The sequence below is a fragment of the Maylandia zebra genome, linkage group LG11 (assembly GCF_041146795.1).
Source record: "Maylandia zebra isolate NMK-2024a linkage group LG11, Mzebra_GT3a, whole genome shotgun sequence".
Taxonomy (NCBI): Eukaryota; Metazoa; Chordata; class Actinopteri; order Cichliformes; family Cichlidae; genus Maylandia; species Maylandia zebra.
In genome coordinates, this window is record NC_135177.1 from 33,981,440 (window position 1) to 33,994,547 (window position 13,108).

A 13,108-nucleotide genomic window follows, 5' to 3' on the forward strand; every position below is an offset into this window, starting at 1 on the left:
TACTTTCATGTATCTATGATGTGGTAAACTTACAAATAATCCATTCGTGACTTTTATGTCTTAAAGGGCTTGGTGGAAGTCTTGTTGCTGAATAATATGAATCTCTGAAGATGTATAAATAGTATTTACTCCACAGTTTGGGTCCTTTAACCACACTGCACACCACAGCTGGGTTTAATGCAAGTGTTGGCAGCTCACTGAAAACCAGAGACTGGTGGAGATAAGAATTGATTGCTGAATCTTTGAGTGACAGCCTCTGCACGTGAATTCAAACATGCTGGGGTCGCATATCAGCATTTTCAACAACTCTTCTACTTCCTGTTAAAAAAACCACATACGACGTGGGACCCTTTTAAAATGCAACCGCCTCCTCAAAACTTACACCTCACACTAACTAGGTGTCAATATTGCAAGACGTTCCATCTCAGGTCCGAAAGGTGAGTTTCACGTTGCATTTTTTTTTTCCGTTAAAAGCCTCTTTGATGGCCTCCTGCTATGAATTCCTAATGCAGTGTTTTTGGACACAAATGTATTTTAAAATGAACAAACTTTTGACCCCACAAAGGTGGGTGGAACAATGATTTAGTTTCACAACCAGGGGGGTGAATGAGAGGTGTAACTGTGATGCATCACTTCTTCCGTGATTGTTTTTTTTGATCGGTTCCAGGTTTGGCTTTATTTTAAAGACCTCCAGGTCTTTCCCTGCCTAAAAGAAGCACTTTATGTAAATTTAGAACCATTTTCTTTGTCGGGCTTCTCCGACTGCCGTCACTGGCTAAGCTAAGATGCTTACAACTGCCGGGATGCATTGTTTATGAAACAGCAGCTTTGTGTGAGACGATTTGCAGTCTTTTTTTTTCTTTTTTTTTTGCGGGGATGAGCTTTATCAACCCTGCAAACACATCGTAAGTCAGCATGTAGCATTATGTAGCACTTCATGCACACCTGACCTCCACGATCGACAACATTCAGGTTCTGTCGATGTGATAGGTACACACACTTCCTGTTTTCTGTTGGTTTCCTGTTTTTGTTCTTGCACAGCCTGGACAGACGTGCTTCTTCATTTCTCTTTGATGTACACACTGGCCTGATGACAAAGCCACACCTTATGTTAAGTGTGAAGAAAAGCACGCTTTTTATGAAACAAGTGTCCCCATGCTTTCATTTAATGTGCAAAATCTATTTCCCCATGTATTCTCAACGCTGAACTTTGCCTCACACACTCCCCCATCTGGCTCTTTCTAGGATCTAAAGATGGAGAGTCAGATATGCCACCCCTCACACCATGTGTGGGTGTGTCCATCATTAAAATGACCTTTTTCTCATGAAGTCAGAGTGAGGATCTTATTATTGGGTCACCTTAATGGTTCGGTAAAAACACCAGATCAGGCCTTTATTGACAATACCAACAGATTAACTTGTGTGATGTTTTGGCAGTTCGGCCAGCAGGGACTGGTTTGAGAAATAATTACAAAATAATGACAATAGCTTAACATCAGCCTGTTCAGGGTTTTTGTTGACAATATCAACAGAGATTAGCTCATCTAATATTTTGGTCTAACTTGCAGTGGAGGTAAAGTTTTAGCACATATGGGAAGACTGCTGAAAGCTAAATGTTGAGAGAGGGAAATGAGAGATGTGGCAATGAAGACTGCTTTAAAAAAAAAACTGTATTACTTGTACTATTTACAAAGCAATAAGTCAGTAATAGCCCTGAGAAATCACTAAAGCTTAATATTCAAGTTGATAAACAACCAACGTACATATTAATACAAAAATATGAGTCTAAATTGTATATCATTGCTGTAAGGGTGGAAAATGTAAATAAATATATTAATATGTAGTCAGTTTTTATTTGAAATAAAGCTATTATCTGCTTTTTAGACTTATATGTGTAATTTCTTATATTACTTTGTAGCGTATTTAGTTTTATATTTTTATTTAGTCTTTATTTAACTAGGAAAATATGACTCTTGAGATTAAAAATATCTTTTGGAAATGTGTGTCTGCCAAGATAAACATCAGCACAATCAACTGTGATCAGTAATCCACACATGGAATAGGAACATTATAGGTACTTATGTGTATGAGACAAAGCAAAATGGTTAATGTTAAAGCTCAGACCTAAAGCAGGGTCAGTTATGGTCAGTCATCATATTTGCATCCTGAGGTCATTTAAAGTGGCCTTAAATATATTTGGTGTATGGTTTGGATCAAACTCCAAACAATATTTCTACTCTGCAAAAATTTATTTTTATTCCTAGTTATGAGATTATTTTGGAGTTTTAAATAAATGGGTTTTGTTTTTTGCAAACACAGCATTTGTTAAATTTTTTCTCACTTTTACGTTTTGCTTTCAGTTTGTCTCAAAGGGCCAGCCACCTTACTTATTTTGCTATTCTGACTTCATCTGGATGTAGATTAATTTGTCAAACAAAAACTATACATTTGGCCCAAAGTAAAGTCCTGAAATAAAGAAATAAATAAAACACATCATAAATTAAGGTATCGCGCGCGCGTGTGTGTGTGAGCATCTGTGTGTTACTCGGTAATAAATGCAGGACCGCCTCACTCTAATCAAGCTGATTAAAAATTCCTGCGCGCACAGCCGGAAATCGCACCACCGTTCCTCCCCGTTGTGTGTATTAGTGAGTGTGTGTGAATGCATGTGTGTTTATGTGTGTGTGGTTTCGCTCCCGGTCCACTTTCTCCACTTTGTCTCCGCCAGGACTTTTCCTGCCTGAGATGCGGAGGAATAATCTGTTTTGATTTTAATAGGGAAGGCTGCTGGTGCTGGTGGTGTGTGAGGGGATTATTCCTCTTATTTTCTCTTATTCTCACACACTTTACACCCCATCTCCTGCGCTCTCTCTCCCACACACACACATCCCCATCCTTTCTTCTATTTTTTTACCCTATTTTTTTACCCCCTCTTACCACGCCATTTGAAATGAGGAGGAGAGAAGGAAAGCAGAGGCAGCGGCAGCACCAGCAGCGAGGAGAGGAGAGGGGGGAGTGATGAGTCAATACAACTAATAATTTAATGGGGACAGAGAGGGAGAGACGGAGTGAGAGGGGGAGAGACAGAGAGGGAGATAGAGAGAAAGAGGAGCTCCGTCCGGACGCCAATCCCCAGCCAACAGGACACCTCCTACTATTACTATCAAGGCAGCTCTCTTATGCATCCACAGCGAGCCTTATTCATCCTCGGCATCGGAAAGTAAACCGCACTTTTTGACCCCCCTCTCCTTGTTTTATTTTGCGAACCTGTTTCGACTGTCCGCATATCGTCTCCACATCGCCTCCATGGCAAGCTCACACAGTCGCTTCTTAGTATTTTTGCTCTCTCTCAGTCTGCCGGCAGTCAAATCTAGCTAAGCCGACGCTGAGCTATTTTTTCCCGTAGTCCCTCCGTGAACACACACAGCGAGGGTTTGTTAGGTCTCGGCGGCGGTTGTTGTTGTTACAACTGTGTCCGAGGTGCTTGTGGTTCGTGCTGGCCGTACTGTGCGGCTGCCTGCTCGCCGTTTTGGATGTTGTGCTGCGAACTAAAGCCGAAGTCGCCTTCACTTGTAAGCGTTGCTAAATGTCGCCGGTTTTAACGCTTTCCGTTGCCGTCCTTTTTCCTCCACTTGGACGGAATTGGCTGTAACGTCAGGGCTGCACACTCCTGTCTCTCTCCGCTCCTGCCGCACACGCACAACCGCTTACCAATGTTCGCCTATCACGGTCCATCTCGACCTCGTCCTCCCTTGCACAGACCCGGGTTGTTGTTGTTTTTTCGCACCGCCTGCCAGTCCTCCGCCAAGAAGAGCAGGAGAAAGCATCTTTTTAAACACTGATTTTGGGAACCCCTCGCTGTCATGCACACGTAGAGAGATAACAAGAGAGGAACCGGGAGTTGTTTTTGGGGAGGGGGGGTTTCTTTCTTTTTTCCTTTTTCTTCTTCTATCTTTTCTACCCTGGCCAAACTTGAAGAAGAAGCGTTTTCCAGCCGGTGTTATATGCTCTCCAGTGCTGAAGTGCTGCGGTTCAGGTTGGTTTGAAGTTTTTTTCTTTTCTATTTCTTTTCTTTCTTTCTTTTTTTTTTAAACTCAACTTCTCCTCTCTTAACTCCCACCCCCCTTTGAGCAGGGGCGTCCAGGATTTTTGTAAATGGGGTGGCCCAGAACAAAGCAAGGGGGGCCTTGTAGAAAGCAGTGTTTGATGAATTGATTGTGACTTGTTTTGTATTAAGAAACTCTTTTACAAAGTGGTTAAACTCTTTATTTAAGTCAAAGTCTACAAGTACTAAAACTTTAGCAGTACTTTTAGGTACTTACAGTTAAAATATTGATGATGCAGAAAAATATACATCATCTTATCATATTTGCTGATTCAATAGTGTACATAGCACTTTATTTTGCATCAAAAGACTAATTTAATTATTTTCTATATTGTTGGGTAGCTTTATTTATAATATTAAATTTTTTTTATTGGATTTAAAAAAAATTGAATAATAATAATAAGTGGTAAAAACTTCAAAGAGTTTTTGTGTTTTAAGGTCATATAAAAATCCTGACCTGGATCCAGACTGTATCCGGGTCTGGATTCCTTTGGCTCCCTCTCTGTGGGGAATTAGTTGCTTCATTGGATGTTATGAATCGAGGAGTTCATGATCTTTTGAGTGGGGGTGGATGATTTTGCCCTTTTCACTCTTTGACAACAGCATTCCAGTTCAGTCCACCGGCACCCACTAACCACCACGAATAATTATTTTTCTGTTGTGACCTAATATTATTCATATTACTATTATTATTGATCAGATTTTCAAAGTTTGCCCGAGCACTTCAAATGATGTAGGAAGCTGTGTGTGTGTTTGTGTGTGTAAGCACACCTGTGGGTAAAGCAGCCATCCTCCATCTTTCCTTTTTGTCTCTTCCTCCCTTTTCTTTCCCACTTTAGATGACTACCCTCATGAGTCAGCTACTGCCTGTTTTGGAGTTTCCTCAAGCTGCTTTCTCCCCCCCGCATCCTAAAGTTGTAAACTCATTGCTCGCCACGGGTGTTTCGCTGCACTTGCAGAATCTAAAAATAAAGTTCACACCTGTAAAAGCTTGTAACTGATTTTGTTTGTCTGTCACAACAAAATGACGGTGCGGCCTTTTGCCTTCTTTCTTTTTTTCTCCAAGCTGCGTCACGAATGGTAAGCCACACAAAGTGACTCACAAACTGAATTACGTTAGTTTCCCCTTCCGTGCGTGCTCCGCAGCACAACCTTGTTCCTTGAACTGTACTGTATTTATTGAAGTGGAATCTCCCAGCAAATTAATGTATTTGCTCTAAAACCTCGGCCTGTTTGCCTCCGCTCGCATGGGAATTTCTAGCGGGACACCCATACATAATACATGCGTTAAAAAATGGGAACATTACAGCAGCAAGATGACATCACCGCGGCCCGAGTCATCATAACCGAGGCGAATTGACAGTTACTGCCGTAATGGGTCCGTTTTCAGAGGTCTCAATTACTTAAAGGACTTTTTTTTGCTCTATAAAAATGTCCCTTCACATCTTCACATGTCAGTGATATCAACACAAAAGATTTTGCGTTCATTGCCCCTTTTGTATCACATGGCAACTCTTCATTCTCCTGCTTCTTTTATGCCACACACATATCTCCCCTGGCAGCTGATTACATGCTGTTTCTGCCTCCCCCAGGTGATAGTGAGCTGAGGTGCTGAGAATGATGGAACATCTCAGCGAGACGTGTTTGGGCAAGGAGAACTCAGAGCTGGTCAACAGCATGGCAGACGCCAAGGCCCCGCCGGCCAAGCTGCCCCGGCTGGAGCAGAACGGCAGCCCCCTGGGACGGGCCAGGCTGGGAAGCACCGGGACCAAACTCGGAGGGGTCCCGTACAAACCCACCAGCCACCTGCTGAAGACCTGCCATAAGAAAGGTAAGAAAGACCGAAACGGATCAAAAGGAATTTATTGAGAATAATTGTAAACATATAATTGTATTCTTTTTTGTTTTTTGGAGTGTTTATTGGCAAAAATAATCAATTTGAAGACTTCCCTCTGGGTCCTGGGAAATTGTGTGGCGCTTTGTGCGTTAATCACACAGGTGAAAATTAATCGCAAATCAAGTGATCAAGCACATATCCCAAATATGTGCGTCTAAAATTAGAATAGTTTCTGCTTTTATTTCTTTTATATGACAGAAAACTGAATATTTTAGGGGGGTTAAGTGTTGGTAGGAAAAACAAATGATCGGAAAATGTTTTCACTGCTTTTTTCTTTTAAGAAAAAAACTTTTTGTTATTTTACAGACAAAATTATTTTAAATTCAAAATAACCATTTACTTTCAGGCCTTATTTTTTGACATCTTTTATAGTTGTCCTTTATACACAACAAGATAATCTTGAAGGTGTTAAATGTTAGCCGCAGTGCCAGCCTGTATCAGCCGCATGCAATACAAATAAAGTATACGCAGCTCTGCGTGTATTTGTAATGACTGAGAGGAAACATAACCAATGTAAAAAGAGGAAAGTAATTTAAATGCAGTTTAAATAGGCCCCCTCCCACACACACACACAGCACCTTCCACCCACCACCACCCCTGCATGCTCTCCAAAACTCTTAAACCTTTTTACAATGCTTCTTTAGTCATCTCAGTACACACACACACACACACACACACACACACACACACACACACACACACACACACACACACACACACACACACACACACTCCCACTTATTTGCCCAGACAATAGCTAATAGAAAAGCACTGTGAGAATTATTCCTGTGCCGTGCTGCATAGCGCTGTGTCACTGCTGCTCTCTCCAACCCCGGCACTCCTGCTCTGACATTTGTTTATTAAGGGAAAGTTTCAGTCCTTTAAGAGCCATTGCTGCTTAAAGGGAGCCTTTACTTTGAGATTATGACATAGCTTTTTAATATAACCAGTGTCATCTTGTGAAAAACACGCCAGGCAAAGCCATCCAATATGTGAACCTTCATTTTATGATTATGTTTCTTTCTTTTTTTTTGAGTTTGAAATCCTGCAGGTTTGGAGTTGTAATAGCACTTGGCTGCGAGGGCTCAAATGTTTGTTTGTTTGGCTGGTTTGGTTTTCTTTGGCCAACAGGGACTAAGGAAGTCTTGGAATGTAGCTGCGAGAGTGTCCTCGGATGGGCCATTTCTCTTATTCGCTGCTTTTTATCTACGTGTTGCACACCAGCTGAGAGAGCCTAATTTCTCACCTTCATCATCTCTGCTTCTCTTGGCCTCCTACAACGTTTGCTCCTCCAAGCATCCTCTTTGCCCTCCCCTCCTCTTCTTTTTCCTCTCATCCTTTTTTTTTTGTCAAATTTTAGAAAAGAGCGAAGCAGCCGAGAGAGGCGGCTGGTCAGCCACGGAGGCTTCGCAGAGGGCCCACAGTGGGCATTGTGTCCGAGCCCGAAACACTATTTACCGCAGCCCTCTCTGGGCTCCCTGGAAACAAAGCCAGTATTGATCCCCCAAATGAACCTGCACAGCAGTCTTTATTGTTAGATCTTTATCTATTAAAATCAGGGGAGGAGAAAAGCAGCTCTTTCAGCACATTCTTTTGCATCTGTTGGCTTATTGATTGTTTTGCCAGAGCTGTGTGCATCTTCTGGAATGCTTGGGATTAGAAAATATGGCAATGTTTATCATTTCTATCTGCACTTACAGCGTATGTAAAGAAACGTTCCCAGGTGGCAGCAGGTAGAGCAGAGACCTACTGAAAAAGTGGGGAAACAGGGCAACATTTACAAAGTACAGTAAGCAAAAGATTACCTCCAGTCAGTACTTTGACATAATTTTGACTTTCTGTTTTTATTCAGACTAAAACTTCAAAAGGCCAAGCTGCCCCTGTGCCCTCAAAGTCTAAATTTCACGCCTGTTATTTTAGCCAAAATGGCATATTGGATGATATTTGCACAGTTGGTCCCTTGAACATTTGACAGTCTTTGGACAAGGATTGTTCATTCCACCTAACAGCAGAGCCACTGTTGACACAGACTCGTGAACCTCAGGGCGCAGAGGTGGCTCGGGATTTGTAGCGCTGCATCATGGGAAGATGATTTTGGGTTGGCAGTCAAGGGGAAAAAGGCTAATGTGATCCCAGCACCTTGACAGTGAATAAACTGTGTATTGTGCCAAAAAGAGAGACGAGACTTTCTGTTTTTTGCGGCATGTTTGTTCACACGCGGTTAAGGTTATCATTCTGTCTAATATACAGTATATTTTTGTTTGTCACAAGCAATACCAATCAGTGCAGGCCATAGTGCAACACCTCTGCAATATTATGTCATCATCTTAAAGCTTTGGGCAACATGAAGGAATGCTACAACATTTAAAATGAATCTTAAAATGGGAATTTGGAGCAAAAAGCATCAGGGGGGAGATGATGGAAATGGAAAAAAAAGAAAGAAAAAAGAGGGCAATTTCTTAAAAGACGAAGCAAATTCTGTGTCTAAAATTATGCACCCAAGTAATATTTGATCCCTCAAGCTGATCATAGAGTTTGGCAATGGGACAAAGAGGTGAAGGTGTTGAAGGAAATTGCCCTATAAAAGATGAAATATGCCTTTGTGGTCCAAACTTGTGTTCAGAGCTTAAACCTGGATGTTCACTTCTAATCCCTCGACAGCCAACCTCAGTGTAACTTAATCATCTGCACTAAATTTTAATCCCATTCCTCTGCAAACAGAGGACTGAAGGTCAGAGTTTTGCATGTGAAGAAATGGCTTGTGTCTCTTTGTCTGCAGGCAACATGCTGCCTGTGTTCTGTGTGGTCGAGCACTACGAGAATCCCATGGATTTTGACAGCAAGGAGGAGCACGCTGAATTTGTCCTGGTGCGCAAGGACATGCTCTTCAACCAGCTCATCGAGATGGCCCTGCTGTCACTGGGCTACTCCCACAGCTCAGCAGCCCAGGCCAAAGGTAACCCCCTCACCCACTCTCATCATTGTCATCTCTTTCTTCTCTGATCTGACGCTCTTCTTTTATGCTTATCAGCGTCTTTTCTACAGCATTTTCAGACATGCTGGTGCTTGTGCACACACACACTCACTCAAACCTACAGACACACATACACTCTGTGACCATAATAGCTTACCGCCAGCAGATCTGAAGCCACAGTAACACAACCTGACACTGATCCCAGAAAGTCTCCCAGGGGTCATACGCTACATATTCCCACACAGAGGTATCCTCGCACTCTCACAGAGGCTAGCTGCACAGTAAAATGTTTACATGCACATTCACTTGAGTGCTCATATTGTATATATTTATATACATATACCCTCGGTGACAGTGGGTGGGAGGGGCAGGTGGAGGAAAGGGTCTGCTAATTGCACTTGAGCACACGTAGGCTGAGTGCGGCTGTTTCAAGGTGCCTCGATGCATGCTCTTTTATTATAGGCTGTCCATCACGCTGCACATACATACACATCCTAGGCCACCTTTCTCATGAGCAGTCTTCCATCTCTCTTTCTGCTGTGCGGGCTGCCACTGTTTTAAAAGCACTCTCAGGAAAAATTCCTGCGTGGTTGTTGCGATTTCAGTGAAAATTAAGGAAATAAAGAGCATTTATGGCACCGGAATGCTCCTGGGGGTATCTATGCGTGGCTTCGTTCCTACCGTACATGTTTACGGCTTTGAAATGAACAGTGAAAGCGAGCTTCGTGCTGATTTATTTGCTTCTGTGTCCATTGTTGTGCTTTTGTTTCCAAATCTGTGATTTTTTTTCATGCATTTCCACATTTTGTCCATATTTATGTGTGCCTGCATGTGTTTTGCATCATCCAGGTATGATTCAGGTGGGGAAGTGGAACCCCGTCCCACTGTCATATGTGACAGACGCACCAGACGCCACAGTGGCAGACATGCTGCAGGACGTCTACCACGTGGTCACACTTAAGATCCAGCTGCACAGGTAAGCAACCAATCCACAAGTTTGGGCACATGTGCACTGGAATATTTACAGTTGCACCAGCCCAGAATGTGTGCACATGTTCATACATATTCTTACCTGAGTGCTAACCACAAAACTGTGTTTGAAGAGAACAGTTAGTCATGATCACATTAGCATTTTCCCCCCTCTGATCTGTTGCGCTGTTTATCCATCTAGATAATTTCGATGTGAGTTTCAGCGTTTTGAAGATATATTGGTTGTAGAAATGTCTGCCTTCTCATTGGTATAATGGAAATAAATGACACATATCTTGTGGTGCAAAAATGCCAAGACAATACATAATTAAACAAAACTCAGCAGCAATATGTATTTCTGGAAATCATAACCTGGTTGCTCAAAACAGTCCACCAACCTAGCTGTGAGTAGTTTCGTGTAGGAACTATTTTCTTTTTGCTGTCTACATCCGCCACGCAAAAGATTGGTGCAGCTAGCAAACAGTACAACTCAGGCAAAGGAGATACCGTCAGTGTTTATCACACTGTTTATTACATGTGCTGGTGGTGTTTTTGTCACTAGCATAAGCCTTTTGTGTCCCTTTTAGAGAGTGACACAGTGAACGGCTGAAGTTAAAAGTGTTTGGGGGGGTTTTCTGGAAAGAGAGATGGTCAACTTTTCAAATGTGTCACAAGTCCTTCAAGTAAGCAACTTGGCAGCCATCTTGAAACACATGCGGGCACTGACTTGGGTGGTTATTTTGAAGCATTTTTGTAAATAAGCGTGATTTTCAAGACTTAAAATCAGCAGTTTCTTTCAATTACTTTTTTCTTGACTTTGTCCTAAATTAAGGCTTTTAAAAAGCTTTGTTTTTACCTTAAAAGCTCTGCTACTACTAGCTTCTTTGCTGTTGTGTGAATTGACCATGATTCAAACGGGACATCAGCTGACATCTCCCAAACTGGACAGTTCACACCAAAATCTGTTAGATAAATACCACAGCAGGCCAAATTAAAAATACATAAATTAGACCTTTTTTTAATGAACTCTCTCTTGAAAGTGTGTAATCTCAATCTCAACCTCTCAATCTCTGCTTCTAGCAATAACACATATAGCATGTGCCAGTTTACGTGTTTAATACCGAGAAAAACATTATTACTCAGACTGGCCGTTTCCAGGAAGTGGGAAAAACCCATTCATAAACCAAAAAAAACCACTGATTAATTGATCAGAACACAGATTCCGGAGAATTCAAACTCTTGGTAACAATCTAGCTTATCCATAGCTGAGAAGTGATTCTATGAAATTAACCGCTGAGTGATTTTTAACATGTTGCAGTGGAAACGTGAAATATGATAAGTAAATAACCGTTTTTAAACCAAGCTCTGCTTCAGCTCCAAAAAAAACAAATAAACGAATGTGGTCGGTGACTGCGTGGCTAAAAATGACTCACCTGAAATAGTTCCATAAATAAACCTGGCTGCAGCGGATATTTTAGGCAAAATATATTTCTTTTGAGTCTACATTGTGAATGATGAAGATGAAACCTTTACTATACTGAATACTGCTAGCTTTCTCCTGTCATTGCTCACCATATTGTATGCTAAATTATTCTCTGTAGGTGTGAGGCTTTGTCATATTTATACACACGGCAAGAGCATACAAGCATTTATAGACATGGACACAAACAGGCTCATATGCACTCATGGACACACACACACATGCGCGCGCACACAAACAGCCGACTGGCTCTGGTGTGGAGGCTTGTGCCAGCTGCACGCTAACCCAGTGTTCTGCAACCCTCTGGAGAGCTGTTTCTACTCTTTTTCTACCTCGCTCTGCCTCTTCCTTTTCTCTTCCCTCTCCTTCTGTTTCCCCCGCCACCAACACCATCACCACCCACCTCCACCAATGAAGCACTCACACACACGCACACACACACAGGCACGGCGACTGATGTGAACACGTCCACCAGCCAGACTACAGAAGGTTGTGTTTATTTCCGGCTTGCTAGCCCCTGAATGCATGGATAGCTGTCTTTCTCCGCTGCCCCCCTCTCTCTCTCTCTCTCTGCCTGTCTCTCTCTCCCACTCTCCCTCCTCTTGTTCACTTCCGTCTCCCCAGAGGCTTTCTAGCTGCTGGAGCAGTTTAAGGTGTTCTGGAAAATCCATTGTTTGTGTGTTAGAGTGTGCATGTGTATGTTTTCTTAGTAGCAGATGTGGTGTGCATCCCTTTTCTGTTCTCCTCGCTCATAACATTTCCAACACACCGGCTGACAGATTTATGGACAGGCACACACACACACAGCATCTCATGCGCCCTCATCGCTCTCTTATTCACATCTCTAGCCAGGTTTAACGTGAAGTAATTCAGCGGTAAGTGTAATGCGAAACACACACAAAGTCACGGGAGCCCAGTTGAGTTATTCTCTGCTTCCACCCACCACGTAAATATATTTTACGTTTTCAAAACCCAGAATTCAGTCGGTGTCTCTGCAGCTCGCGATTGCAGCACAGGCGAACAGCAAAGACAGTCTGTTTGATATACAGCTTCATTTTGATTACGCCGTATATACGCAATTGTCAATATTGTTATTGGTTTGTATTTGTTTTTCTCTTTTTCTTACCCACGCCGCCAAACTCTTAAAGCCCCCCCGCCCCGACTGCAGCAGAAATCTCGCCAGTAACACCTTAAATTGTTTCGCCGAGCACAACAAGCCAGGAAGGTAGAAGTAACACGAAATAATAGTCGCCACATGCAGCTGATGTATAATTCATGCATCAATCCAGCAGATGTGTTGTATAAAGTAATTAACTAATCAGAACAATCAGGAGAGAGAGAAAAAGAGAGAGAGAGAGAATATGAAAGAGGGAGAGAGATCGAGGCAGGCAGATACAGAGAGAGAGAGAGAGAGAGACAGAGCAATCTCCAGATGCATCTGCTTGATGCGCCAAATGAAATCTGTCTGTCTTGGAGGGGCGCTTGCAGCAGGAAAAACGAGCAGGGACCCGTGTGCGTTCAGCTCGCTTTCTCTCTGGTTTCCTCTCTGTCTTTGCTGCTCTGCCTATTTGATGCAAACCAGCCAATTTATCCACGTATGCATGTATATGTTCCTCAACCGGGGTCAGGCGAAATGCTGCAAACTGTGTTTGACACCTTTGTTTTTAGGGAAAGTGATTTGCT

General features: G+C 42.5%; 1 protein-coding gene across 3 annotated transcripts in view; it reads left to right on the forward strand.

Moving 5' to 3' along the window:
• Positions 1-13,108, forward strand: part of satb1b (SATB homeobox 1b) — a 57,966-nt gene that overhangs the window by 7,964 nt on the left and 36,894 nt on the right. For 2 of the 3 annotated variants that reach the window (XM_004568529.5, XM_076890226.1), the window contains exons 2-4: positions 5,698-5,936; positions 8,782-8,958; positions 9,826-9,952. In XM_004568529.5, coding sequence (XP_004568586.3) covers positions 5,723-5,936; positions 8,782-8,958; positions 9,826-9,952 — 518 coding nt within the window. In that variant the 5' untranslated portion in view covers positions 5,698-5,722. Of the gene's footprint in view, positions 1-2,818; positions 4,037-5,697; positions 5,937-8,781; positions 8,959-9,825; positions 9,953-13,108 lie in introns of those variants that run through there. The other variant, XM_004568528.5, reaches the window with a different exon arrangement.